At 43.4% G+C, this 25,163-nt stretch overlaps 2 protein-coding genes across 2 annotated transcripts in view; both read right to left on the reverse strand.

Annotated features, from left to right (window-relative positions):
* Positions 1-762: 762 nt before the first annotated feature.
* ARL14EPL (ARF like GTPase 14 effector protein like) overlaps positions 763-25,163 on the reverse strand; it is a 29,445-nt gene continuing 5,044 nt past the window's right edge. Inside the window, exons 2-4 of the mRNA XM_086323247.1 lie at positions 10,317-10,418; positions 7,324-7,463; positions 763-1,531 (exon numbers count right to left, since the gene is read on the reverse strand). Coding sequence (XP_086179373.1) covers positions 1,309-1,531; positions 7,324-7,463; positions 10,317-10,409 — 456 coding nt within the window. The 5' untranslated portion in view covers positions 10,410-10,418 and the 3' untranslated portion in view covers positions 763-1,308. The remainder of the gene's footprint in view (positions 1,532-7,323; positions 7,464-10,316; positions 10,419-25,163) is intronic.
* LVRN (laeverin) overlaps positions 10,342-25,163 on the reverse strand; it is a 106,029-nt gene continuing 91,207 nt past the window's right edge. Inside the window, exon 22 of the mRNA XM_086323244.1 lies at positions 10,342-10,418. The gene's annotated coding sequence lies outside the window, so the exon portion shown is untranslated. The remainder of the gene's footprint in view (positions 10,419-25,163) is intronic.

Genomic DNA, 25,163 nt, shown 5'->3' on the forward strand with positions numbered 1-25,163 from the left:
TCCATGGGGTCGCAAAGATTCAGACACGACTAAGCTACTTCACTTCACTAGTCTTAAGGTGCAAAACACCAAGGTTGCCAGGGCTTCTGTTTGTCCTTAACCGAGTCATTTTAATCTCACTGGGTCTAAGTTTCCTCAATTGTATTAAAAAAAAAAAAAAAAAGACTGTTTTTAGTCTCTAGACTCTGAAGACAGGACCAGCTGAGTTCTACGCATGGCTCCATCTCCGTGCCTCGCACAGAACAGCCTCTTGGTTATAATCTGCTGACAAACCCCTAGTTAGACAACCTGGAAGATTCCTTTTAGACTTTAAAATTATATTATCCTAAAATAAGTAATGAAACAATTCACTTGGTCAGTCATTTACAAAATAACGATTATTCTTAAAGAAAAACATAATCTAAGCCAAAAAAAAAAAAAGGACCCCATTTCTTTTGACTGGTCTCAGGGCCATGTGCTCCTGATGGGCATTTCAAAGGATCTGACTTGAGTGATTTGATTTCTTCCTCCCAGGGCTGTGATGGTTAAAGGCAGTGAATTGGAAGCATAGAGCACAAAGTTGAGTCTGGAAAACCCAGTAAATTCTGTGAAAAAGAGTCAGTTTTCTGGCTACATATACAGGAATATTGGCGTCCCAGCCTGACTTGCAGGATTTTTGTTACTTTAGTCTCCTTTTGAAAAAAATATTCTGAAATACTGATCCTGAAATGAAAAAACAGTGTAAACTACTGACCTTTAGGATATTCAAGCCCTGTTTCCACGTTACAAGTAAAATACACATTTTTAATACAAATACTGCCAAGTAGTAACAGATGTTATTATTAAAACAGTAACAACAAAAAATGAGACTACGGGTATGCAGTGCCATGTCAATCCAAAGAGCAGTTCTGATCTAGAACTGGCGATGTGTAACTAACTAAGCGTAACTATTATAAATGTATAACTCTACGTTCTATGTCAAGACAAGCTCTCAGCTACAGAATTCTGAAAATCCTCACACTCCATCTTCCAAGGTCCCAGCAAAGGGGAAAGGGACTTTTAATCTGAAAGCAGGAGTAGTGATGGAGGTGCTGGTACTGATAACTACCCCAGGCCTCGCTCCTGGGTTACCAGGGGAGGAATTTGAGACATCAGAGCAGGAAGGTTGGAGAAGAGGGGCCCGTTCCACACGGCTCTGTGGCTTCAGAGAACATGAGTCTTAAGTTACGTTTTTAAACACTGTTTCCCCCAGCCCTAAAATTCATCCAGGAGACAGAAGCTGGCTTAAATGCAAAGAAGAGAAAACCGATCCGCCTGCAGGGCTGCGTCCTAGTCGGGGATGTCAAACGGCTGCGCGCTGATGATCTCCCCGGTCTCGGTGACGATGGCTTCGTAGACCCAGCGGCGGTTGCAGCGGCACTCAGGCCCGCACTTGTTGGAGTTGCACTTGGGGCAGGGGTAGAAACAGCCCAGGCAGTTCTTCTCCAGGCAGTCGCACAGGTCCGCATCATTGCAGATGAGCCTGCCGCTTTTGTCGTACTTCTTCATGACTCTGCAGAGGAAAAGAATGGCGCTAGCAACCTGCCGAAACAAGCTCCCTTTGTTCTGAAGAAGCAGAACCCTAAAGATGACCCAGCCACACTTCAGAACTTTAGAAGGCAGTATGTCCTGGGAAATTCAGTCCATACATTGCCTGACCAACGCAGTCAGGCTGTCACTGAGAGTGATGCTCCATCCTTCCAGCATGCTGGGGGGCGTGATAGCCAACTGAAGCCAATTGTGAGGAAGAACTGACAGAAAGCTTTCGTCTACAAAATTTCACTTAGAAATATAACCATTCTTAATGGGATTTTTTCCTACTACATTATATTCTTTTTTTTTCTTTCTTAACAAGAAGCACTCCATACACCTAAATGGGCTTCACCTGGCGGCTCAGTGGTAAAGAATCTGCCTGCCAACGCAGGAGACACGGTTCCTTCCCTGATGAGGGAAGACTCCCCGTCATGGAACTAAGATGGTGCGCCAGTCATTGAGCCTGTGCTCTGGAGCCTGCGAGCCGCAGCTGCGGAGTCCGAGCGCCACAACTGGAGAAAAGCCCACACAGCAACCAAGACCCAAAATAGCCCCAAATAAATACATCAAATAAAAATTTTTTTTTTCAAATAGTGGTCAACTTTTACAAAAAAGGAGGAAAGGACTTCCCTGGTGACCGGTCCAGTAGTTAAGAATCTGCCTGCCGGTGCAGAGGGCACAGGTTTGATCCCTGTTCCAGGAACTAAGACCCTACACACTGTGGGGCGACTAAACCTGCCAGTCACAGCGACCGGGGCCTGAGCACTGCAGCACTGCGCTCCGCAACGAGAGAAGGCACTGCCGGAGAGGCACTGCAGCTGCAGAGCAGCCCCACTTGCAGCCAGAGAAAGCCCGTGTGTCGCGGCAAAGGCACGGTGCAGCCAGAAATAAATAGGTTTTAGAAAGAAAAAAAAAAGCACTGTAGTGAACACAATCACATTTCGAATGACTCAAGATAAGCATCAGAACTGTTAGTTACTATTCTGACATCACTAAGAACAAAAACAGGCAGTTATCCATGAAAAGATGCTTAACATCACTCATTATCAGAGAAATGCAAATCAAAACCACTATGAGGTACCATTTCAAGCCAGTCAGAATGGCTGCGATCCAAAAGTCTACAAGCAATAAATGCTGGAGAGGGTGTGGAGAAAAGGGAACCCTCTTACACTGTTGGTAGTAATGCAAACTAGTACAGCCACTATGGAGAACAGTGTGGAAATTCCTTAAAAAACTGGAAATAGAACTGCCTTATGATCCAGCAATCCCACTGCTGGGCATACACACCAAGGAAACCAGAATTGAAAGAGACACATGTACCCCAATGTTCATCGCAGCACTGTTTATAATAGCCAGGACATGGAAGCAACCGAGATGTCCATCAGCAGATGAATGGATAAGAAAGCTGTGGTACATATACACAATGGAGTATTACTCAGCCATTAAAAAGAATACATGTGAATCAGTTCTAATGAGGTGGATGAAACTGGAGCCTATTATACAGAGTGAAGTAAGCCAGCAAGAAAAACACCAATACAGTATACTAACGCATATATATGGAATTTAGAAAGATGGTAACAATAACCCTGTATATAAGACAACAAAAGAGACACTGATGTATAGAACAGTCTTTTGGACTCTGTGGGAGAGGGCGAGGGTGGGATGATTTGGGAGAATAGCATTGAAATATGTATAATATCATATATGAAACGAGTTGCCAGTCCAGGTTCGATGCACGATACTGGATGCTTGGGGCTGGTGCACTGGGACAACCCAGAGGGATGGTATGGGGAGGGAGGAGGGAGGAGGGCTCAAGACGGGGAACGCTTGTATACCTGTGGCAGATTCATGTTGACATATGGCAAAACCAATACAATATTGTAAAGTTAAAAAAAAAAAAAAAAACAGGCAAACTGAAGACTCCTCTGCTAACCGTCTCCTGAGGCCATGGCTTCGGTCCCTGTCTCATTCCGTTTTCCACCCAGGGTGGAGGCAGGACATTCTATATGAGTGGAGAACACTAGAGAGCTACCTCGTGATTTGCATCCGCTTGATGCCTTCAGCCTCTACAAGTCCAGGAAGCAAAAATCTTCCACCAGGACTCTGCCACCCTCTCAAAACCAAACCATTCTGAAATAAATCCTGCAATATGGAGCTGCTTGAAACCCTGAGAATGACAGAAGTACCTATGTAGGGCCTGTATCCATTATTCCCAGCTGAAGTCAGACAAGGCTATGAAACTCTGACCTTCTGCACCCATGGTCCCCAAGCATTACCTCTGCTTCCTGTTAGCGGAGAAGGTTAAGGGTTACTACACAGATTTGCCTGACCATCTCAATTTAGCAGGACAGCCTTCCAATGAGGACTTACACTGGAAGCATTTCATCTGAGGAATCAGAGCGCCTACCCCCAACAGGAAACTCAGGTGTCAGCAGCCAAGAAGATGGAGAATCTATTATGGGAACGACAGGGATGGGGAGTCACGCAGCCGGCAGAAAGCCCAGCTCAGCCTCTGTCCTCCCTGTGCCTTCACCCAAACACTCCCCACCACGACTCAGACGTCAAGACGGATCCTAGTTGCCTGCCCACCAATGCTATCTATCCGCTCTAAGAGTCTAAGCTAGCCTATGTACAAACTGTACAAGACACACATGCACAGATCAATAAAACACACGTGCCCACTGCCCAGCTTAATGAAGGGGTGCTGCGTCTTTGACGTCTTCTTCATGCCCCACCGGCTGCATCCCTCCACTTGGCCAAAAGGAATCTCATCTCCTTATATTACTTTTTCTGATGCCATATGCATCATTCAGATGCAACATTCAGAAAACTAAGATCATGCCATCAGGTCCCATCACTTCATGGCAAATAGATGGGGCAACAGTGGAAACAGTGGCTGACTTTATTTTTCTGGGCTCCAAAATCACTGCTGATGGTGACTGCAGCCATGAAATTAAAAGACGCTTGCTCCTTGGAAGAAAAGTTATGACCAACCTAGACAGCATATTAAATAGCAGAGACATTACTTTGCCCACAAAGGTCCATCCAGTCAAACCTATGGTTTTTCCAGTAGTCATGTATGGATGTGAGAGTTGGACTATAAAGAAAGCTGAGTGCCGAAGAATTGATGCTTTTGAACTATGGTGTAGAAGACTTTTGAGGGTTCCTTGGACTGCAAGGAGATCCAACCAGTCTGAAACTCCAATACTTTGGCCATGTGAAGAACTGACTCATTGGAAAAGACCCTGATGCTGGGAAAGGAGAAGGTGGTGACGACAGAGGGTGATGAGATGGTCGGATGGCATCACTGACTGAATGGACATGAGTTTGAGCAAGGTCCGGAAGTTGGTGATGGACAGGGAGGCCTGGCGTGCTGCAGTCCATGGGGGTGCAAAGAGTTGGACACAACTGAGTGACTGAACTGACTGCCTGACTGATGCCATATGTGTATGTATCTCCAAGCACTCTGCGTTTTCCCTTCTGTATTTTCTTTTTGAATTCTATATCATGATTTGAGATTCATGGTAGTGCATGTAGCCATATTCAAATATTTCTACGTCTATATGTATTCCACTGTACAACTATACCAGCTACTCATCTTTTCCATAATGGATAGGCATTTGGATTATTACTGCTTTATTCTCTTTGCTATTGCAGAGATGAGTTTGTTGAACATGTATCCTGTTGTACGTGGATGGGTTTTTCCAGGATATACACCCAGGAGTGAAGGTGTTCGGTCATAAGGTACGTAGGCAGCAATGCAAGCTGTTTTAAAATAGTGGTGGTCCTATTTCACACTGTTTCATGTCCCATGGCTTCATCAACAGTGATCTCAGAAGACTAAACTCTTTACCCACCTGGGAAGTGCAGCACTGCCCACACAGTACCAATAAAGAGGCTTCAGCATCCCGAGTGTTCACTAGCCTTTTCGCGTGTGCGTGTGTGTGTGTGTCTAGTCGCTCAGTCGTGTCCGACTCTTTGTGACCCTATGGGCTGTAGCCCACCAGTCTCCTGTGCCATGGGAATTCTCCAGGCAAGAATATTGGAATGGGTTGCCATGCCCTCCTCCAGGGGATCTTCCCAACCCAGGGATCAAACCCAGGTCTCCCGCATCACAGGCCGATTCTTTATCAACTGAGCCACCAGGGAAGCCCAAGAATACAGGAGTAGGTAGCCTATCCCTTCTCCAGGGGATCTTCCTGACCCAGGAATCGAACTGGGGTCTCCTGCATTGCAGACGGATCCTTTACTGGCTGACAAAGCCTTTTCTTCTATTCACTGTTTGGTTCATTTTTCTCTTAGGATGGTTATCTTTTCCTTCAGAAATAACTTCTCCTACGGTGTGATATCTCTCTTGTTATTTTTAGGGTATCTTGCAAAGGGCATTAACTGTTAATTTTAATGTAGTCAAATATATCAACCTTTTTCTTTATGGTCTTCTTAATTTATGCCTCTGATGTGCTAGCAATAATTGAATTTATGATACTTCTGTGCCCTTCTGATACTTGAATTCATTCCTATGGGTATATTATTTCTCCTAATTGAAAGGGATGGAGTAAAGGGACAAAGTAGGTGATTAAACTGTTAACCTCACTAGAGGACTGTAATGAAGAAAGAAGTATGGAAGACCCCTGTAAGTTAATGATCACTGAAGAGGAAGCAGGTTGGCTTACCCACAAAACCAAGCAGGCTTGCTTAGACTACCACCATGTAACAACAGCATGAGACACGCCCCCAAACAATAAAACAGTGGTGGCCCGAGACCCGCATCCTGCCCAGGGAGTGCAGGAAGCTGATGATCCCTAGCACGTGCTCTCTGGATACATAAAAAGCAATGACTTATGGAAAGATGACATTTCCAAATGAAAGGCCCTCACTGCACTGAGACCTGACATAATTTTTCCACAGTGCCATGACAGTCCTGGCTTGACCCTGTAGGGACAAGAACACTCCCCTGCCCAGCCTGGAGGAGGAGCTGATGAGACAGCTAAGGAAGAGGAAGAAGGTGGTCTCTCCCTCCTCCTCACTTTTCCTTTGATTATAAAACGGTACCCCACTAAGTTCTCGGGGCCTGGCACCCTCTCGCCTGCCCGTAACCCTTCCAAGCATCCTATTCTAATGAATCACTTCTTACCTATCTCTTTGCCTCTCACTGACTTCTTCCTGCACTGAGACACAAAGGACCAGAGCTCCATGGAGCCCCTGAAACACCACCTCGAGGTTGCATGATACGCGTGTGCTTAGTCACCTCAGTCATGTCCAGCTCTCTGCAACCCTGCAGACTGTAGCCCACCAGGCTCCTCTGTCCATGGGATTCTCCAGGCGAGAATACTGGAGGGTGTTGCCATGCCCTCCTCCAGGGGATCTTCCTGACTCAGGGGTTGAACCCATGTCTCTCATGACTCCTGCACTGGCAGGCAGGCTCTCTACCGATAGTGCTATCTGGGAAGCCCTTCATAATTATATAACTTTCTTAATTTTAATCATCTTCCATACTACATCTATTACTCCAGTGCAAGGAATTCTGAAGCATGTTTTTAAAAAATTGATGCCTCATTGGGGATCACAGGCTATTTCTTGAAATTGCTAACTTCCAGACATATGGGGTGATACTGTACTTTAGAAATACATTTTTAGTATACATGCTACTGAAGCGAACACGGAAAATACATTTTTCAATCATAAGAAAGAGGCAACCTGTAATTACTTTGTCAAGGAGAACGCATGCATTTTATAATCCCACAGATCAAATATAATAAATCTTGATCTTACTTGGAGGTTACAGAAAAATACTCATTCATCTTTGACATTCGTGCTTTCTTTTTTTGCTGCCTTGTTTCAGGATTAAAGTCAGCTACCTGTGGTCCAGGATTTTGAAATGCCAAGCATTTTAACTGCCGCTCTATCTGTTGCTATGAAACAAATAAAATGTATTAGTAGTAAGAATCTTATAGTTTTATCTGTTTTACATTGCATCAAGATCAAGTTTCTGTAACTTTTACCATAATAGCATGACAGTTCAGCTCTTTTACCTAGAGAAATAAACAGTTTAATCTGATTAGTTTCAAAAGATGATGTAGAATTTTTCATATTAGGTCATTCTTTCTGAATAAACAAATACATAGTGTAAAACTACATATAATTGAAAAATAAAAAACAAGGGGGAACAGAAGAATTTCCTTTAAACCTGGAAAACACCCCTTGGCTTCAAAAACTGGTGGGGATGAAGTAAAAGCCCTTCCCCCAGGCAAAGTGTCCAGAACATAGTGAGAGCACAGCACCAGAGCCCTCCATCCCCAAGCTCAGCAGAGGGGCACCCAGCCTCTGGGGTCTAATAACCGACGATCTGAAGTGAAGCTGATGTCATTAATAACAGAAATAAAGTGCACAAGAAATATAATGCACTCGACTCATCCTGTACCCAGTCCCTCCCCCACCTCAGTCCATGGATAAACTGTCTTCATGAAATCAGTCCCGAGTCCCAAAAGGGTTGGGGACTGCTGCTCTAGGGATGTCTCCAAACTCACTGCCCTGGGGGTGTGGACCCCACCAGGGTGCCGATGCAGAATACAGCCACCTGAGGGATCCTCTCTCAGTCAAAGCCAGGTTGCAAGAAGACGACTCTGGCTTGAATGACTTTCTAGCATGTTAGTAGAAATTTTCAAAATACCTGTTTGGGGATATTTATAATTTAAATTGCCACTCCAGTACTCTTGCCTGGAAAATCCCATGGATGGAGGAGCCTGGTAGGCTGCAGTCCATGGGGTCGCTATGAGTCAGACACGACTGAGCAACTTCCGTTTCACTTTTCCCTTTCATGCATTGGAGAAGGAAATGGCAACCCACTCCAGTATTCTTGCCTGGAGAATCCCAGGGATGGGGGAGCCTGGTGGGCTGCCGTCTATGGGGTCGCACAGAGTCGGATACGACTGAAGCGACTTAGCAGCAGCAGCAGCAGCAGCATAACTTGAATTGGAGAAGGGAAATGGGAACCCACTCTAGTATTCTTGCCTGGGAAATCTCATGGACAGAGAAGCCTGGGAGGCTACAGTTCATGGAGTCACAAAGAGTCAGACATGACTGAGTGACTAACACAAACACATAATTTGAAACTGAGGCTTCCCTGGTGGCTCAGCAGGAACAGAATCTGCCTGCAATGAAGAAACATGGGTTCGATCCTTGGGTTGGGAAGATCCCCCGGAGAAGGGGACAGATACCTATTCCAGTATTCTTGCCTGCAAAATCCCATGGACAGAGGAGCCTGGTGGGCTACAGTCCATGGATCAAAGTCAGAAACAACTTACTGACTAAACAACAACAAACTGGAAAGGCAAGTAATAAACATGCTTCAATCAATCCTGAGAACTAGTTCTGATCATGCAGCACACATATCAGGAGAGAAGGCCATGCTCTTTCAAAAGTTGTTAGAAGAAAGTAATCTGAGTTGCCCCAAAACACTCAGGCTAACACATATATGAAATAGAACATTTCTAAACCAAGGGGAAACTTTCAATGTAACAAATTAGTAACAGAACTTCAGGCTTTTTTTTAGAAATAAGTCTAGTCATTCTAAAATAACATAGGTATGTTTCTTTAAATTTCATTTTGGTTGGTGTGTATGGCTTTCTCTTACAAACAACCTTAGGAAACAATTCTCTATTTAGGTATGCTGCTGTTGCTAAGTAGCTTCAGTCATGTCTGACTCTGTGCGACCCCACAGATGGCAGCCCACCAGGCTCCCCCATCCCTGAGATTCTCCAGGCAAGAACACTGGAGTGAGGTGCCATTTCCTTCTCCAATGCATGAAAGTGAAAAGTGAAAGTGAAATCGCTCAGTCATGTCCAACTCTTAGCAACCCCATGGACTGCAGCCTTCCAGGCTCCTCCATCCATGGGATTTTCCAGGCAAGAGTACTGGAGTAGGGTGCCACTGCCTTCTCCATATTTAGGTATGCTATGCTAAGTCACTTCAGTCGTGTCCGACTCTGTGTGACCCCATAGACGGTAGCCTACCAGGCTCCCCCGTCCCTGGAATTCTCCAGGCAAGAACACTGGAGTGGGTTGCCATTTCCTTCTCCAATGCATGAAAGTGAAAAGTGAAAGGGAAGTCACTCAGTCGTGTCCGACTCTTAGCGACCCCATGGACTCTAGCCTATCAGGCTCCTCTGTCCATGGGATTTTCCAGGCAAGAGTACTGGAGTGGGGTGCCATTGCCTTCTCCGATATTTAGGTATAGGTGTGTAATAAACACAGCTTAGCATGATCTACTATTCTCTGAAGCACAACAAGGAATTAGATGTTTCTGCTCAAACCCTGGCTCTGCCACTCTTACTGGGGTGCTTTAAGAACATTCCTACTTCTTCTAAGACTCAGTTTCTCCTTTTGCAGAATGGATTAACAATAGTATCTTGTGTTAAGGGTTAGGTGTGTTAACATGGGCCAAGTTCTCGAGCCAGGATAGCATATTATCCTGGGGGAAAAAAACACAAGGATTTGTTAAATGAAAATACTTGACCATATTCTCTGCAATTATTCTACTCCAAGGGTAGGACTTTATCACATAGGACACTGGGAACTGAGAGGCACAGAGGGGACAGGTGAGATGAGAGCAGCCTGGCAGTGAGCAGGAGGTGGATGAGGGAGCAGAGATTCTTCCCATGGAATCCTGATGGGGCCACCTTCCCACCCAAATCCAAGGCAACTCAGAGACTCCACACGTCCAGAATTCCCCAAATACCACGGAATCATAGTATCCATGTGCCATACCAGTTGCTTCTGTCCAATCTGACAGTTTTTCTCAGAAGTTTGACCTGCAGGTCTCTCTCGCGTGGAATTGGTTTTTCCTGATTGTTCAGTCATTTCTGATCACTAAAGAGAAGTAATTCGAAAAAATAAAAACACATTAACATCATATATTCCAAGTAACTTAACCCTGTGACTTTCCTGCTCTCTCCCTACATCTTACTCTCTTCTCAAAGCCAGACTTACTGGAAAAACCATTGCTTTCCTGGCTCTTAATTTTTCTTTACCACTCACTCTTAAATCCTGCATCTGACTTCTCCAGAATGCTTTACTGACGTCTTCTTGGCCGGGTGTTCAATGAGCAAAGTACCTTTGACAGTTCTTAGCATCGCAGACCTAGCAGTAGCAGGCAACCCTAGGGCCATCTACTCCTGCTCAAGAGGACTAGAAATTCTTAGACCTGGGTTCTTCCCCCACTTACGCTTACTTCCTTGAAAAACAGTAAGATGTGTTATCATGCACACATCCTCAGTAACTCTGCGAACATCTCTGCTCTGATGGTTTCATTATTACATCTTCCGAAATCATTACCCGGGTTGCCTCCAAAAGCCCTAACTTTCTCAGTCAAGTTTTCTGACAAATTTCTAACACAACTTGTGGTAAATGGAAGCAATCAGTTTTCCATACAACTCAGCTGTTTACATGCCTGTAACTTACTTTGAAATACTTCAATATATGTACAAGATGTCTCTGCAGGCACACCTGTGTGTGTATGTGTGCACGCGCGCGTCTTAGGTGAAGCTCACACACAGTGCCAATGACAAATGCCCATTCTGAGCTTCTCTGCAGTGTTCTGCCAGAAAGGACCATGCTCCAGAAATGGTACTGCCGCCCTGCGGGCTCCCGCCTCTCTTATCAACCTCCCATGCTGGAGCAGGGCGCTGTTTCTAACAAAGGACCTGAGCGTTATGCTCAGTTATGACCAGTCCATCCTCACCACCACTCTGCCTGCCAACCAGAAACTCCAATCCCACCAATACCTCTGCATTCTCCCATGTCCGGGGCCACTAGATGTGGACTGTCCACTCTTTTGTATCCCCTCTCCAGGTCCCAAGGTAGGTTAGAAGTCATGTTGACTTTTCTCTCCTAACATTCCTAACACTGACTCTTCCTTTCCATTCTGTATCAGGTGGTTGTTGTTTAGTCACCAGGTCGTGTCCAATTCTATGACCCCATGGACTGCAGCAGCCAGGTTTCTCTGTCCCTTGCCATCTCCTGGAGTTTGCTCAAGTTCAGGCCCATTGAATCAGTGATGCCATCCAACCATCTCATCCTCTGAGCCCTCTTCTTCTGCCTTCAATTTTTTCCCAGCATCAGGGCTTTTTCCAATGAGTCAGGTAGAAGCTACCCAAAAGACAGCAATAACAGTAATAGCAATAATGACCAAGATGAGCATAATGTTCACCTCAGTCTGACTAAACTTCCACCTTTTTCTGACTCTATGCCTTGATCTCCCTTTTCTTACATCCTTTCTTCAGAAAATGTGTCATTGTGAATTCTTTCTCTACTCCATTGAGATGTAAATCTTTTCCCAGCCTCCTAAGGCCAGTTTTACAAGCCCAGAAGGTCTTTCTCAAGGACTATGAACTATCCCTTTGAAATGTTATCAGCCAGAAGACCAGGCACCCATTTGCCAGTCTCTGAGAGAAGGTAGAGAAGCCTAACTCACTCAATGGTGGAGTAGTGAGCACCAGTTAGTAAACACAGGTGGCCTAATCACAGAGAACATTTGCAAGCTTTGGAATTACTCAATGTGCTCAACACATCCCATGGATCTCGCCCCTAAAATCCTCTAATATTTCACTCCCACATTTATTTCAGTGGAGTTGAGTTCAGACTGAGTTCTGGCTTTCCTTCTCTATGATAGCATGGTATAAAATCTACTTTGCCTGTTTCACTTGGTCAGGTGCAGTTTTTGCTTTGACACTATCCCATGCAATTTCACATCTCATCAGCCAGACATTCCCAGGGAGCATTTCTCAAGCTATCTGGAGATAAAACCATACGGAGCTATTTTAAAATGATCAATTCCTTGTCAGATGCCAACCCTATTGGGGTGACCACTTGTGGAGGAAAATCGTGATGATCGGCAATAATTAATAAGTTCTCCAGATGAATCATCCTTAGGAAATTACAGGCGGTTAGGATAGGTATAATTTTCTTCACTCAGTTTTGCCATCTCATCCTATAACGACTGCCCACAATTTCTTCCTACTCTAAATTTACCCAGAACATTGTGGTCATGTTGATATTCTTAAATCAGAAACGTCTTTATCTGATTCCTGTGAAGACTTCAGTGACTCCTCTCTGCCAATTACATCCCACATCCCTGGCATATCAGTGAAGGTTCATCGAAATGGACTCTGGTGACCTATCTAGGCTCACCTCCCCACATTCCTTCCCTTGGCCCAAAGCTACTGAGCTACCCGCTCCTGTTAACATCCCTCCCATCGCTTACCTAATTCCAGCCTTCCCCTTTGAACCCTGGTTTATCTCTTTATTCCAAGAAGCCTCCCCATCACTCTCATCCTCAAAGAGTCCTTTCTTTCTTGGGCTCAGTTAGAAGCTTCCTCAAGAAAATTGCCCCCAGAGGGGTCCTAAACCTTCTAGCTTCTTCATGTAACAAATTTTCTTCCATATGGGAATAGTCATGACTTTATGATCATCTTTGCAAGCAAGAACATCTTCTGAAAGAGCATCCATTTAACTGCATTGGGAAAAATGAATATTTTATGCAAATCCTCGATCCAACATGTCTTTAAGTCCTTCATGAAATAAATGTTCCGTTCAGTCGCTCAGTCGTGTCCGACTCTGCGACCCCATGAATCACAGCATGCCCGGCTCCCTGTCCATCACCAACTCCCAGAGCTTACTCAAACTCATGTTCATCGAGTTGGTGATGCCATCCAGCCATCTCATCCTCTGTCGTCCCCTTCTCCTCCTGCTCCCAATCCCTCCCAGCATCAGGGTCTTTTCCAGTGAGTCAACTCGTCGCATGAGGTGGCCAAAGTATTGGAGTTTCAGCTTCAGCATCAGTCCTTCCAATGAACACCCAGGACTGATCTCCTTTAGGATGGACTGGTTGGATCTCCTTGAAGTCCAAGGGACTCTCAAGAGTCTTCGCCAACAGAAATGTAGGTCTCCACAAATAGATTAGATTAGGGGTAAAACTTACTCCTTCTTACTCTGAATAAAGCAAAAGGAATTTTTAGTAGAATTCCACCAGATCCTAAAACTGTAATTGGATTTTAGTAGGAGTCCAAAATACCTGTCCCAGGAAAAGTAATAAAATGGTTCAGAACTCCATTTATTCCCCTGCTTGGCATTTCCCATGCAGGGGTTCCTAACCAGAGAAGGAAAGCAGGGGACCCTTGAACTTGGGATGAATAAAGAATATCTATTTATTTTTACTCACCTTTAACTGAAATTCTGATATTTCCTTTTATTACAAAGAAACCAACAAACCACAGTAGTGTTAGTCACACTTTTGACACAAGTTTTTTATAACTCATTATAGTTGGGGATATGTCAAAATGTCATTGAGACTCACCATCTCTTCAAAATGATGGTAGATCTCATTTGACACATTAATAATAAAAAATATGCATGATAAGTCACCTGAGTCTTGTCCAGTTCTTTGCAATCTTATGGACTGTAGCCCACCAGGTTCCTCTGTCCATAGGATTCTCCAGGCAAGAATACTGGAGTGGGTTGCCATGCCCTCCTCCCGGGGATCTTCCCAAACCAGAGATCGAACCCATGTCTCCTATGTCTCCTGCATTGCCAGGAGGGTTCTTTACCACTAGCACCACCTGGGAAGCCCCAATAAAACATATATCACCAACATAAATTGTTTTTTTAACATTTTGCTAAGTGTATTTCAATATGATTGGTTTTCTTTGTAACCTTATATTTTTCTGTATGATTAAAAACATCATTCTGGGGAAAAAAAAAACATTCTGAGAAATGGCCTATAGGCATCCATGACACAAATAAGATTAAGAATACTGGAGAGGGTTGCTATTTTCTTTTTCAAGGTATCTTCCCGACTCAGGGATTGAACCTGCATCTTCTGAATCTTTAATGAAAGGCAGATTCTTTACCACTTAGCCACCTGGTAAGCCCAGTACATAGCTGCTGCTGCTGCTGCTGCTAAGTCACTTCAGTCGTGTCCGATTCTGTGCGACCCCACAGACGGCAGCCCACCAGGCTCCCCTGTCCCTGGGGTTCTCCAGGCAAGAACACTGGAGTGGGTTGCCATTTTCTTCTCCAACGCATGAAAGTGAAAAGTGAAAGTGAAGTCGCTCAGTCGTGTCCAACTCTTAGCGACCCCATGGACTGCAGCCCACCAGGCTCCTCCGTCCATGGGATTTTTTCCAGGCAAGAGTACTGGAGTGGGGTGCCATTGCATTCTCCAGTACATAGCTAGTACTCAATAAATATTTCATAAATATCATGCTAATAATGCTAATTATTAGGCTCCTACTATGTGTCAAGCACTTTGTTACACCATTCTACATATATTATTTCATTTAATTCCACTACTGCACTCTGAACTAGATACTGCTATCCCTATTTTACAGATGAGGAAACTAAGGCCCAGAAAGATCGTGTAGGCCACATGGATTTAAAATCCAGATTTGTCTGACTCCCTAAACTAAGCCCTTTTCAGAAAGTTACACTGCTTCAAGCTTTGTTTTTATGATGACCACAGGGTATCATTTAGGGATCGGATATAATCAACCTGAGCCACACGGAGCCTTTTCAATTGAAGCTGGACTAGGAACAGGGGAAGATGCATTTAGATCAACTCAAGTCCGCCTCCTCCCACCTCTCTGTCCCAGCACACACCTCCAAGATGTGCTGGGAAAGGGGTCCCATCTCAGACACATGAGCCATAACTGACCTCAGGATTGGATTCAGAAGTCAGCTGAAAAGAAGAAAGTTACATACAGATCAGTTCAGCTCAGTTCAGTCCCTCAGTCATGTCCGACTCTTTGCCACCCCATGAATCGCAGCACGCCAGGCCTCCCTGTCCATCACCAACTCCCGGAGTTCACTGAGACTCACGTCCATCGAGTCAGTGATGCCATCCAGCCATCTCATCCTCTGTCGTCCCCTTCTCCTCCTGTCCCCAATCCCTCCCAGCATCAGAGTCTTTTCCAATGAGTCAACTCTTCGCATGAGGTGGCCAAAGTACTGCAGTTTCAGCTTTAGCATCATTCCTTCCAAAGAAATCCCAGGGCTGATCTCCTTTAGAATGGACTGGTTGGATCTCCTTGCAGTCCAAGGGACTCTCAAGAGTCTTCTCCAACATCACAGTTCAAAAGCATCAATTCTTCGGCGCTCAGCCTTCTTCACAGTCCAACTCTCACATCCATACATGATCACAGGAAAAACCATAGCCTTGACTAGATGGACCTTTGTTGTCAAAGTAATGTCTCTGCTTTTCAATATGCTATCTAGGTTGGTCATAACTTTTCTTCCAAGGAGTAAGCGTCTTTTAATTTCATGGCTGCAGTCACCATCTGCAGTGATTTTGGAGCCCAGAAAAATAAAGTCTGACACTGTTTCCACTGTTTCCCCATCGATTTCCCATGAAGTGATGGGACCAGATGCCATGATCTTCTTTTTCTGAATGTTGAGGTTTAAACCAACTTTTTCACTCTCCTCTTTCACTTCCATCAAGAGGCTTTTTAGTTCCTCTCCACTTTCTGCCATAAGGGTGGTGTCATCTGCATATCTGAGGTTATTGATATTTCTCCCGGCAATCTTGATTCCAGCTTGTGCTTCTTCCAGTCCAGCGTTTCTCATGATGTACTCTGCATATAAGTTAAATAAGCAGGGTGACAATATACAGCCTTGAAGTACTCCTTTTCCTATTTGGAACCAGTCTGTTGTTCCATGTCCAGTTCTAACTGTTGCTTCCTGACCTGCATGTAGGTTTCTCAAGAGGCAGGTGGTCTGGTCTTCCCATCTCTTTCAGAATTTTGCACAGTTTATTGTGATCCACACAGTCAAAGGCTTTGGCATAGTCAATAAAGCAGAAATAGATGTTTTTCCGGAACTCTTTTGCTTTTTCCACAATCCAGCAGATGTTGGCAATTTGATCTCTTGTTCCCATGCCTTTTCTAAAACCAGCTTGAACATCTGGAAGTTCACGGTTCATGTATTGCTGAAGCCTGGCTTGGAGAATTTTGAGCATTACTTTACTAGCGTGTGAGATGAGTGCAATTGTGCAGTAGTTTGAGCATTCTTTGGCATTGCCTTTCTTTGGGATTGGAATGAAAACACCCCTTCCAGTCCTGTGGCCACTGCTGAGTTTTCCAAATTTGCTGGCATATTGAGTGCAGCACTTTCACAGCATCATCTTCCAGGATTTGAAATAGGTCAACCGGAATTCCATCACCTCCACTAGCTTTGTTCATAGTGATGCTTTCTAAGGCCCACTTGACTTCACATTCCAGGATGTTTGGCTCTAGGTGAGTGATCACACCATCGTGATTATCTGGGTTGTGAAGATCTTTTTTGTATAGTTCTTACATACAGATAAGATTACTCTTAAAAATCTTTTCAGAAAATGCTGACTGGGAAGAGCCCTGGACAGACAGGCTTTTCTCCAAGTTTCTCAGGTTAGGAATCAGATGAAGTATTAAAGTTGACTTATATGTACAGGTGGCACCAGTGGTAAAGACTCTGCCTGCCAATGCAGGAACAAGAGGGGTTTGATCCCTGGGTTGGGAAGATCCCTGGAGGAGGAAATGGCAACCGCCTCCAGTGTTCTTGCCTAGAGAATCCCATGGACAGAGGAGCCTGGCAGGCTGCAGACCGTGGGGTTGCAAGAGTGGGCCACGACTGAGCGCACACACACTACTACTGTGCGTACATAAGAGCCAGCATGACGGAATTGTGTTTACCTTTAAACTCCAGATCCATACACCAGGGCAAGTTTCTCACCCTGTGGAGGCTCCAGAACTAGGTCACCCCAGAAACAGCACTGGGCCCTGAACCCCGCATTTCTGCTCACTCTCAGGTACCCGTCATCGAGGGAAATGCAGTGAAATGACTCACAACCATAAGCACTTAACTCTCTCTTCAGGTTGCCTCCAGCACGGTACAGTTAAAGTCAGCTGATGGTATCTTGCACAAGGTAAAGTCCTTTTTCTACTTTTATCCCTAAGGATATTTTCACATTTTCAAGGGAGGAAAAGTCTTCAGTTTAAGCTCTAGCTCAAAAGTTGGTCTCCACTTTTACTCAGTAGCAGATAAAGGGGTTTATTCAGACACTCAGACACTCCTCAGGAAACATTTAGAAGTAAAACACACACACGTTTTCATTCAATGCCCTTGAAGAAGAGAGTCAAGTTATCTTAATCTCATTCTGTCTCTAGCTTCAATTCCCATTCTTGGTGAAAATGACAGATCACTCAGATAACAGGTGAGCCAAACCCCACCAGGGACCCATTTGGGAAGAGAAACAACTTTGGTGCTGGCAGTCAATTGAGGCCATCCCCTTGCTGCTCCCTCCTGGCTGACTCAGTTGTATTCAAAGCCACAAAATCGCTGGATATCTCCAACGAAATCTCCATTCTTCCATAAGAATTAAAAGTTATCTTGATCCAAGTCTTTGAGCCTGTTTTTAAAGCAACGTTAATGCTTTAGAAACACCTTTATTTGCAATGTATAATGATTCCTAGGAACATTTTTATTGCTGGATTTACCACACATACACATGTAAAATGGCCCGGTATAAAATAATGTGAAAACAGCTATCATAAAGTAATTTGAAATGCATTCAGAAGAGAATACGATAAGCTGTGCAACCATACTGCTGCTTTTGTTCTATTTTTTGTTAGTGCCAGGAAGGCTGCATTCTGTGGTCATTCTGAATGAAACCAAAGCCCCTAACGAGTTCACACCTCACTCATTATCTGGATCTCTTCAATTATACATTTATATTCCTCCTTGCGATTTTAAGGATTATTTAAAAAAAAAAAAATGTCTGCCTGATGAGTCTGCCCCATCAATGCAAAGCAAAGAAAGAAGAAAACTGGTTTATGAGACCAACAGCCTGGGCCACTTCAGCCTGATGCTGCTAAGTATACATTCAAATGTGTCCTGGTAAACATACTTCAGAACCACTCATCCCAAATTTCAAGCGTGGAGGTCCTTTTTCCAAAGGCCCTTGTACGCTCATTTCTTAGTTTTTGTTTTTGTTTTACGATGCTCTGCAACAAAAGCACCCCAATTTTCTTCTGCTCTTACCTGCACCACATTGACTGTGATGGTATCTATTCAGAATCGACATCCTGTGGCTTGCTTTTACCTATCCTCTCTCTGCCAGCCTCAGAGGGACTCAAGAGCATCATTTGAAAAGGAGGGTCTTTCCAGTGATGATTTTCACAATGTTGTGAGTGCCTACTTTGCAAAGAAAGTTGCCTTGCCAAGCCGAAGCAGTGGGAAAGAGAAAGCACACATACCTTTATGTTTGGATGATAAAGAGGAGAAGAATACCGGACAAAGAGAAACTGTACTGCCTGGTTTCCTTTGTTTTGCTGAGAAACCGCAGAACCCTCTGGGGGGAAAAGTCAGAAGGCCCCTAAGGTGTTCCTACAATTTAACGCTTTGTCAGAGTGGCTGAGAGGAGGAGAGGTGGAAAAACAGAGGGGCTGGAGAGTGGGTGTAATTGTTACCTATCTCTTCCACCATGTGTCTATCTAAAATCATGTAAAATCAGGCAATGATCATTTCATTTGCTCACCCATCTTCAATCTGCAATAAGCAACGAATCTAGAATCCACAATTTAACTCTACTGCTCAATGTTATATCTCAACTTCAGATATTCAACTAATGTTAACAGCAAATTGTTTGCTAGCTATTTTTACACTTCAGTGTAAACAGCCCAATATATATATTATAGATACATATATGTAGTAAAGGCTTCCCTGATGGCTCAGATGGTCAAAGAATCTGCCTGCAATGCAGGAAACCCAGGTTCCATTCCTGGGTGGGAAAAATCCCCTGGAGAAGGAAATGGCTACCCACACCAATATTCTTGCCTGGAGAACTCCATGGACAGAGGAGCCTGGTGGGCTACAGTCCATGGGATTGTGGAGTCGGACTGTGACTGAGTGACTAACACACAACACACACACACACACACACACACACACACACAGAAATCTTGCAAAGAACAAAGAAGGGAAACAAAACTGTCAAGTTACAGGAGCTTCCAACCCATCTTGTATCTTGTATCTTACAGGGATACAAGACCTGAAGGTGGTGCCAGAATTAAGTATATTTGACCTGAATTTTATACCCACTAAGTAACTGCTGTATTCTTGAGATTACACAGTAAGTATTGCATATAAATATAAAGATGTATACATACACATTTAAGCTAAAAACCATTTAGAAAAAAACTGATGTGAGTGCCTACTTCTCAATGAGAAACTAAACCATGTTTATAAGCTGTGCCTAAGACATACATTAATCTCTAAATTACAGTCCTCTAATCATTCTCCTCCGTCACCAGGACTCAGATGTTGTGATGTGGGTCATTAAAACCACTTTTCAGAGAGATTAACACCTGCCTCATTCATTTCTGAATTATACGGTAAAAACCATTTCACTCCTAATAACTTTTGCCACAAAAACAAGGAAAAAGGAAACAAAATCTTAGTCATAAGAGCCTGTAATTCCTTCGGCAGTGATGTAAAACCTTAAGGTGGTACCAGAATTAAGTATGTTTGACCTGAATTTTATAACCATAAGGCAAAAGCTGTATTTTTAAGATTACATAGTAAATTCTGCCCATCAAAAATACATCATCTTGTCATGTAAGAACTGCCAATTCCATCTTGCCAGTTAAGGATTAACAATCCTCAAATCAGGTAAAAATCCTGCCAGATTTTTTCACAGGCAATCACACCTTACAAAAACACATCTTTGGCCAATGTTTGGCTTTGTTCTTACATGCATAACAGGAGAATGCACTCTTCACTGATCTGACCACACAAGATGCTACAGAAAGCACATACATCAAGGTCCAAATACAAGGGATTATCCTGTAAAACTGAAGGAAAATCCTCTAAAGGATATGGATTATGGTCAACCAAGAAAAGTCCCAACTGAAAATCTTTTTTAAAAATTTAAGTGCTAAGAAATGTGTGCCACAAGTTCCAAAGTTATTGCTTCCTCTTATTTCTTCAATTTTAAAAAGATATAAATTACACAAAATAATTTTCCTGTATTATTTTCAAGTTTCTCAAGCAAATTCTAATGATATTTTTAATAGCGGAGGGAACTATATATCTTACAATAGCTTATAATGAAAAATATCTGAAAAAGAATATATATGTGCATAACTGAATCACTGTGCACTTGAATTAACACAACATTGTAAATTAACCACATCTCAATTAAAAAAAAAAAGGGGGGGGGGGAGATCTGCTCAAAAAAATCTAAAGCATTGCAAACTAATCATGTAGCTAGCAAAGTTTCAGAGGAATTTCACATCATTTTTTAAAAAGATAACAATATGACTTTAAAAGATGGAAGATAGTATTTTGTAAAGTTAATTATACTTTGCTAAAGTTCCTAGTCCTGAATATATTGCACTTTGACATGACTTTGACTAAGAAAATAATTTTCTCTCTTCAGATGTTCTCAGGTTTTTTAGAGCTTAAGTGGAGGTAATTCAAAATTGGCTGCTTTTTTAAAATTAAGAATTCACACAGAAAAACATTCCTCAGTTACCTGTTAATTCTTGGAGTTTAAAATCCTTTATATTTGTAAGTTATATTCATTTGTCAGTTTGTAGCTACCTGAATCGGAGAAGGCAATGGCACCCCACTCCAGTACTCTTGCCTGGAAAATCCCATGGATGGAGGAGCCTGGTAGGCTGCAGTCCATGGGGTTGCTAAGAGTTGGACACAACTGAGTGACTTCACTTTCACTCTTTACTTTAATGCACTGGAGAAGGAAATGGCAACCCACTCCAGTGTTCTTGCCTGGAGCATCCCAGGGACGGGGGAGCCGGGTGGGCTGCCGTCTCTGGGGTCGCACAGAGTCAGACACAACTGAAGTGACTTAGCAGCAGCAGCAGCTATCTGTATACGAATTTGTAACAAACTATATCAGTTCAGTTCAGTCGCTCAGTCGTGTCTCTTTGTGACCCCATGAATCGCAGCACGTCAGGCCTCCCTGTCCATCACCAGCTCCCAGAGTTCACCCAAACTCATGTGTATCGAGTCAGTGATGCCATTCAGCCATCTCATAGTTAACCCTTGAGCAACATGGGTTTGAACTGTACAGGTCCACTTATACAGCTGTTTTTTTTTCAATACCATAATACTACATGATCCACGGACTTCCCAAGTGATGCTAGTGGTAAAGAACCTACCTGCCAATGCAGCAGATGTAAGAAATGAGGGTTCGATCCCTAGGTTGGAAAGATCCCCTAGAGGAGGGCACGGCAACCCACTCAAGTATTCTTGCCTGGAGAATCCCATGGACAAAGGGTCTGCTGGTCTTCAGCTCATAGGGTCACGGAGAGTCAGACACAACTGAAGCAACTTAGAACGCAGGCACACACATGATTCACATAGCTAAACCTGCTGGAGATTGAATCCATGGATTCTGAGAAACCTTGGACACAGAGGAATTCTGGATATGCAAGTCTGGCTACAAGTTATGATCAGAATTTTGCCATTGTAGAAGGTCAGCACTTCAACCCCCACACTGTTCAAGAGTTCAACTGTTACTTTAAAAATAACACCACTCATAAACTTATGTATTGTAGTATTTCTTAAACTGGGAAATATTGGAATGCCCATACATACAAGAGTGGTTGAACAAAGTATGATGTAGCCACATGTACTGTAAACATAGACTACTATGCAACTGTGAAAAAGAATGAGGAAGATCTTTATGACACAATTTCCAGAATATTCTATTAACTGAAAATAGCACAAATGAGTATTTACCCTTCCTGTGAGAAAGAAGGGTATATAAGAAAATTTGTTACTTGAAGCCAAATAATTTTAATAAACCCAATGTGATATAGGATGTGGCTTATAAAGTAATTAAAGTCACTGATTTTGAGAGTCAGGAGCATCGAGGAAGGGGCTGCAGTAGGAAACTCTCTAGTTTAACTTCCTAACTGCATTAGCATCCTTCTCAGCAGCTACTGAACAGGATTTCAGTGGGTTTATCTAAGCCTCTACTGCAAGGATCCCAATGAGATGAATCCTTACTGTCGGGTACCATTACTGCAGGTTATCATTTGATTAAGGTACTGTTCTGTTGTGAAACTCTTATGAGTCGTACTTTTGAAAGGACAGACTTCCTAGTGGGAATCAACATAAAGGTTTAGAAGTGAATGAAGCTGATAACCTGAACTAGGACCAGTGGCTTGATCACTGGAGGTGCTCACTGGGATCTATTATGACTGCTCTTTGAATCATTCACATAGCAAGCACTGATTAAATACCTTACTGGCGAGGCACCCTGTGAAAGATAAAAAGACAAATAAGACATGATTCATCTCTTTAAAAGAGTCCTATCTCTGATTTGACCTCTCATTTCAAAGAGGAATGCTCCCAAATCTTTTTTTATTCCATGGAGAAATTTGTTCATATTTTCTTCTTCTTTATGGTGTATTTGTTCGCTGTGTATTCTTCACCAGTTATTTGGGTTTTTTCCCCAGTGCCTTTGCAGAGGTCCCATTCTAATAATTTCTGATTATCTCTGGTCATAGCATGGAGGCCATTCTTTCCGGCTTCGCGTGTGCTCCTGGCTTGCAACTCCTCTGACTTGGAGTGTCCCTGGTCCTTTTACTGATCAAGACAAGGAGCTGCACGGCTGACTGCCACCCTGTCTCCCCAATCCTACCACTCCAACAGCAAGCATCGCTTCTGTGCGTCTCCACATTCTGCCCCATTTTCCTGGTCGCTCAGGTGCCAAGGATGTACTGGAAGTCTATTGAAGGCTTTCAATTCTAAGGGAAGGGTTTCCAGTTTCCCCTAGGGTCTGCTACTTTGTATTGGAAGGCTCTGCATATTGTTAAGGATCCATCAGCGCTGTGTGCTCAGTCGCTTCAGTTGTGTCTGACTCTTTGTGACCCCATGGACTGTAGCCCGCCAGGCTCCTCTGTCCATGGAGTTCTCCAGGCAAGAATACTGGAGTGGGTTGCCATTTCTTTCTCCAGGGTATCTTGCTGACCCAGGGATTGAACCCAGGTCTCCTGCATTGCAGGCAGATTCTTTACCCCTGAGCCACTGGGGAGGCCAGATCCACAGAACATATATCTGCTCTCAGATTTCTTTTACAATTGGGTCCAAATTTTACTTTATTTAGCAGTAATTAGTCATGGGATGTGATTTTCTACTTTACTCTGATTCCTAAGTTCACTGAATAAGGCATTTTCATCTCTATTTCATACTCCACACAGTTAACAGGACAGCTTGGGGCCCTAGCCTGGTTTATGTGCCTTTAATCCTGATATCTCCACACATGACTACCATGGTCATCCTCCTAAAATCGCCTTACACTGTGTCACCTTCCTTCTCCAACACGGCGGTGGAGTTTTGTGATCCTCAGCCTTGATACATGACCTGAGTCTGCTTTCCCAGCCTCACGGTCACTGCATCCTTCCGTGAGCCTGTCACTGAATGTCACTGTCCTTTCCTCAGTCCTGTTGCACAATTAGAGTCAGCACCCTGCTTCTATGTTTCCAAGCTTGTGTTGTAATAGTTGTTGTTTAGTTGCTAAACAAAGGTGAGTTTGACTCTTTGTGACCCCATGGACTATAACTTGCCAGGTTTCTCTGTCCATGGGATTCTCCAGGCAAGAATACTGGAGTAGGTTGCCATTTCCTTAGGGGATCTTTCAGATCCAGGGATCAAACCTGGGTCTTCTACATTGGCAGGCAGATTCTCTATCACTGAGCTACCAAGAAAGCCCTGTGTTATAGTTAGTTGTCTATATACTGTTCTCTGGTACTGGACTTACCTCATTTCAAAGCAACAGATTTCTTCATTTATTTTTCTTTTTAACACACTGACAAATTTAATTAAAAAAACAAACTCTATTGTATCTGCTAGCATAATATTCTAAATTATATATCAAAAAGGCTAAAAACAAAAGAATGAATAAAAATATATGGAAACATTCAAACAAAAAACATAGAGTTGGCAATCTTAATTTCAAACTTTAAGATGAAAAGAATTAGGAACGACAAGAGAGCATCATTTTTTATATTTATAAAAGATATATAGTCCCAATATAGCTATGATGATAACGGAGCTTTATGTAAATAAATACCATAATATTGACATAATACAAGAACAGTTGGAAGCAAGGAGAGAGTAAGACTTCTTCAGTTCTGTAGCATATGTCATAGCCATGAGCACACTGGGGCTCAGTACATGATCACTGACATAAAGGAGCAGTGCGACTCTGGACTAGTACTCAGGGAGCTGTTTCCTGGGAATCCAAGCAATAAAAGACCCTTTCCCCAGGGTCTAACCCACACCCCCACCCGTACCTCCTCCCACGCTGCCCAGGTAAGTTCGAAGGTAGTAAGATCCCTGTCTTGCACAACTCGCAAAGCAAACCTTAAGGTTCACACACAATAGAACCCAAGTGCACTCCCACCCCATGAACCTCATATCTGCAAAGTGCCCTCTCCTTTTACTACAGCTGCAACCCAAATGAGCAGAGTGTGGACCTCAAACTTAAATGTTTTCTTATTTAAAACAGAAACAGACACACAGACATGGAAAAACAACTTATGGTTACCAAAGGGG

This window comes from Bos grunniens, chromosome 10, assembly GCF_055505025.1.
Source record: "Bos grunniens cultivar Pamir isolate PY7600 chromosome 10, Bosgru_T2T1.0, whole genome shotgun sequence".
Lineage (NCBI taxonomy): Eukaryota > Metazoa > Chordata > Mammalia > Artiodactyla > Bovidae > Bos > Bos grunniens.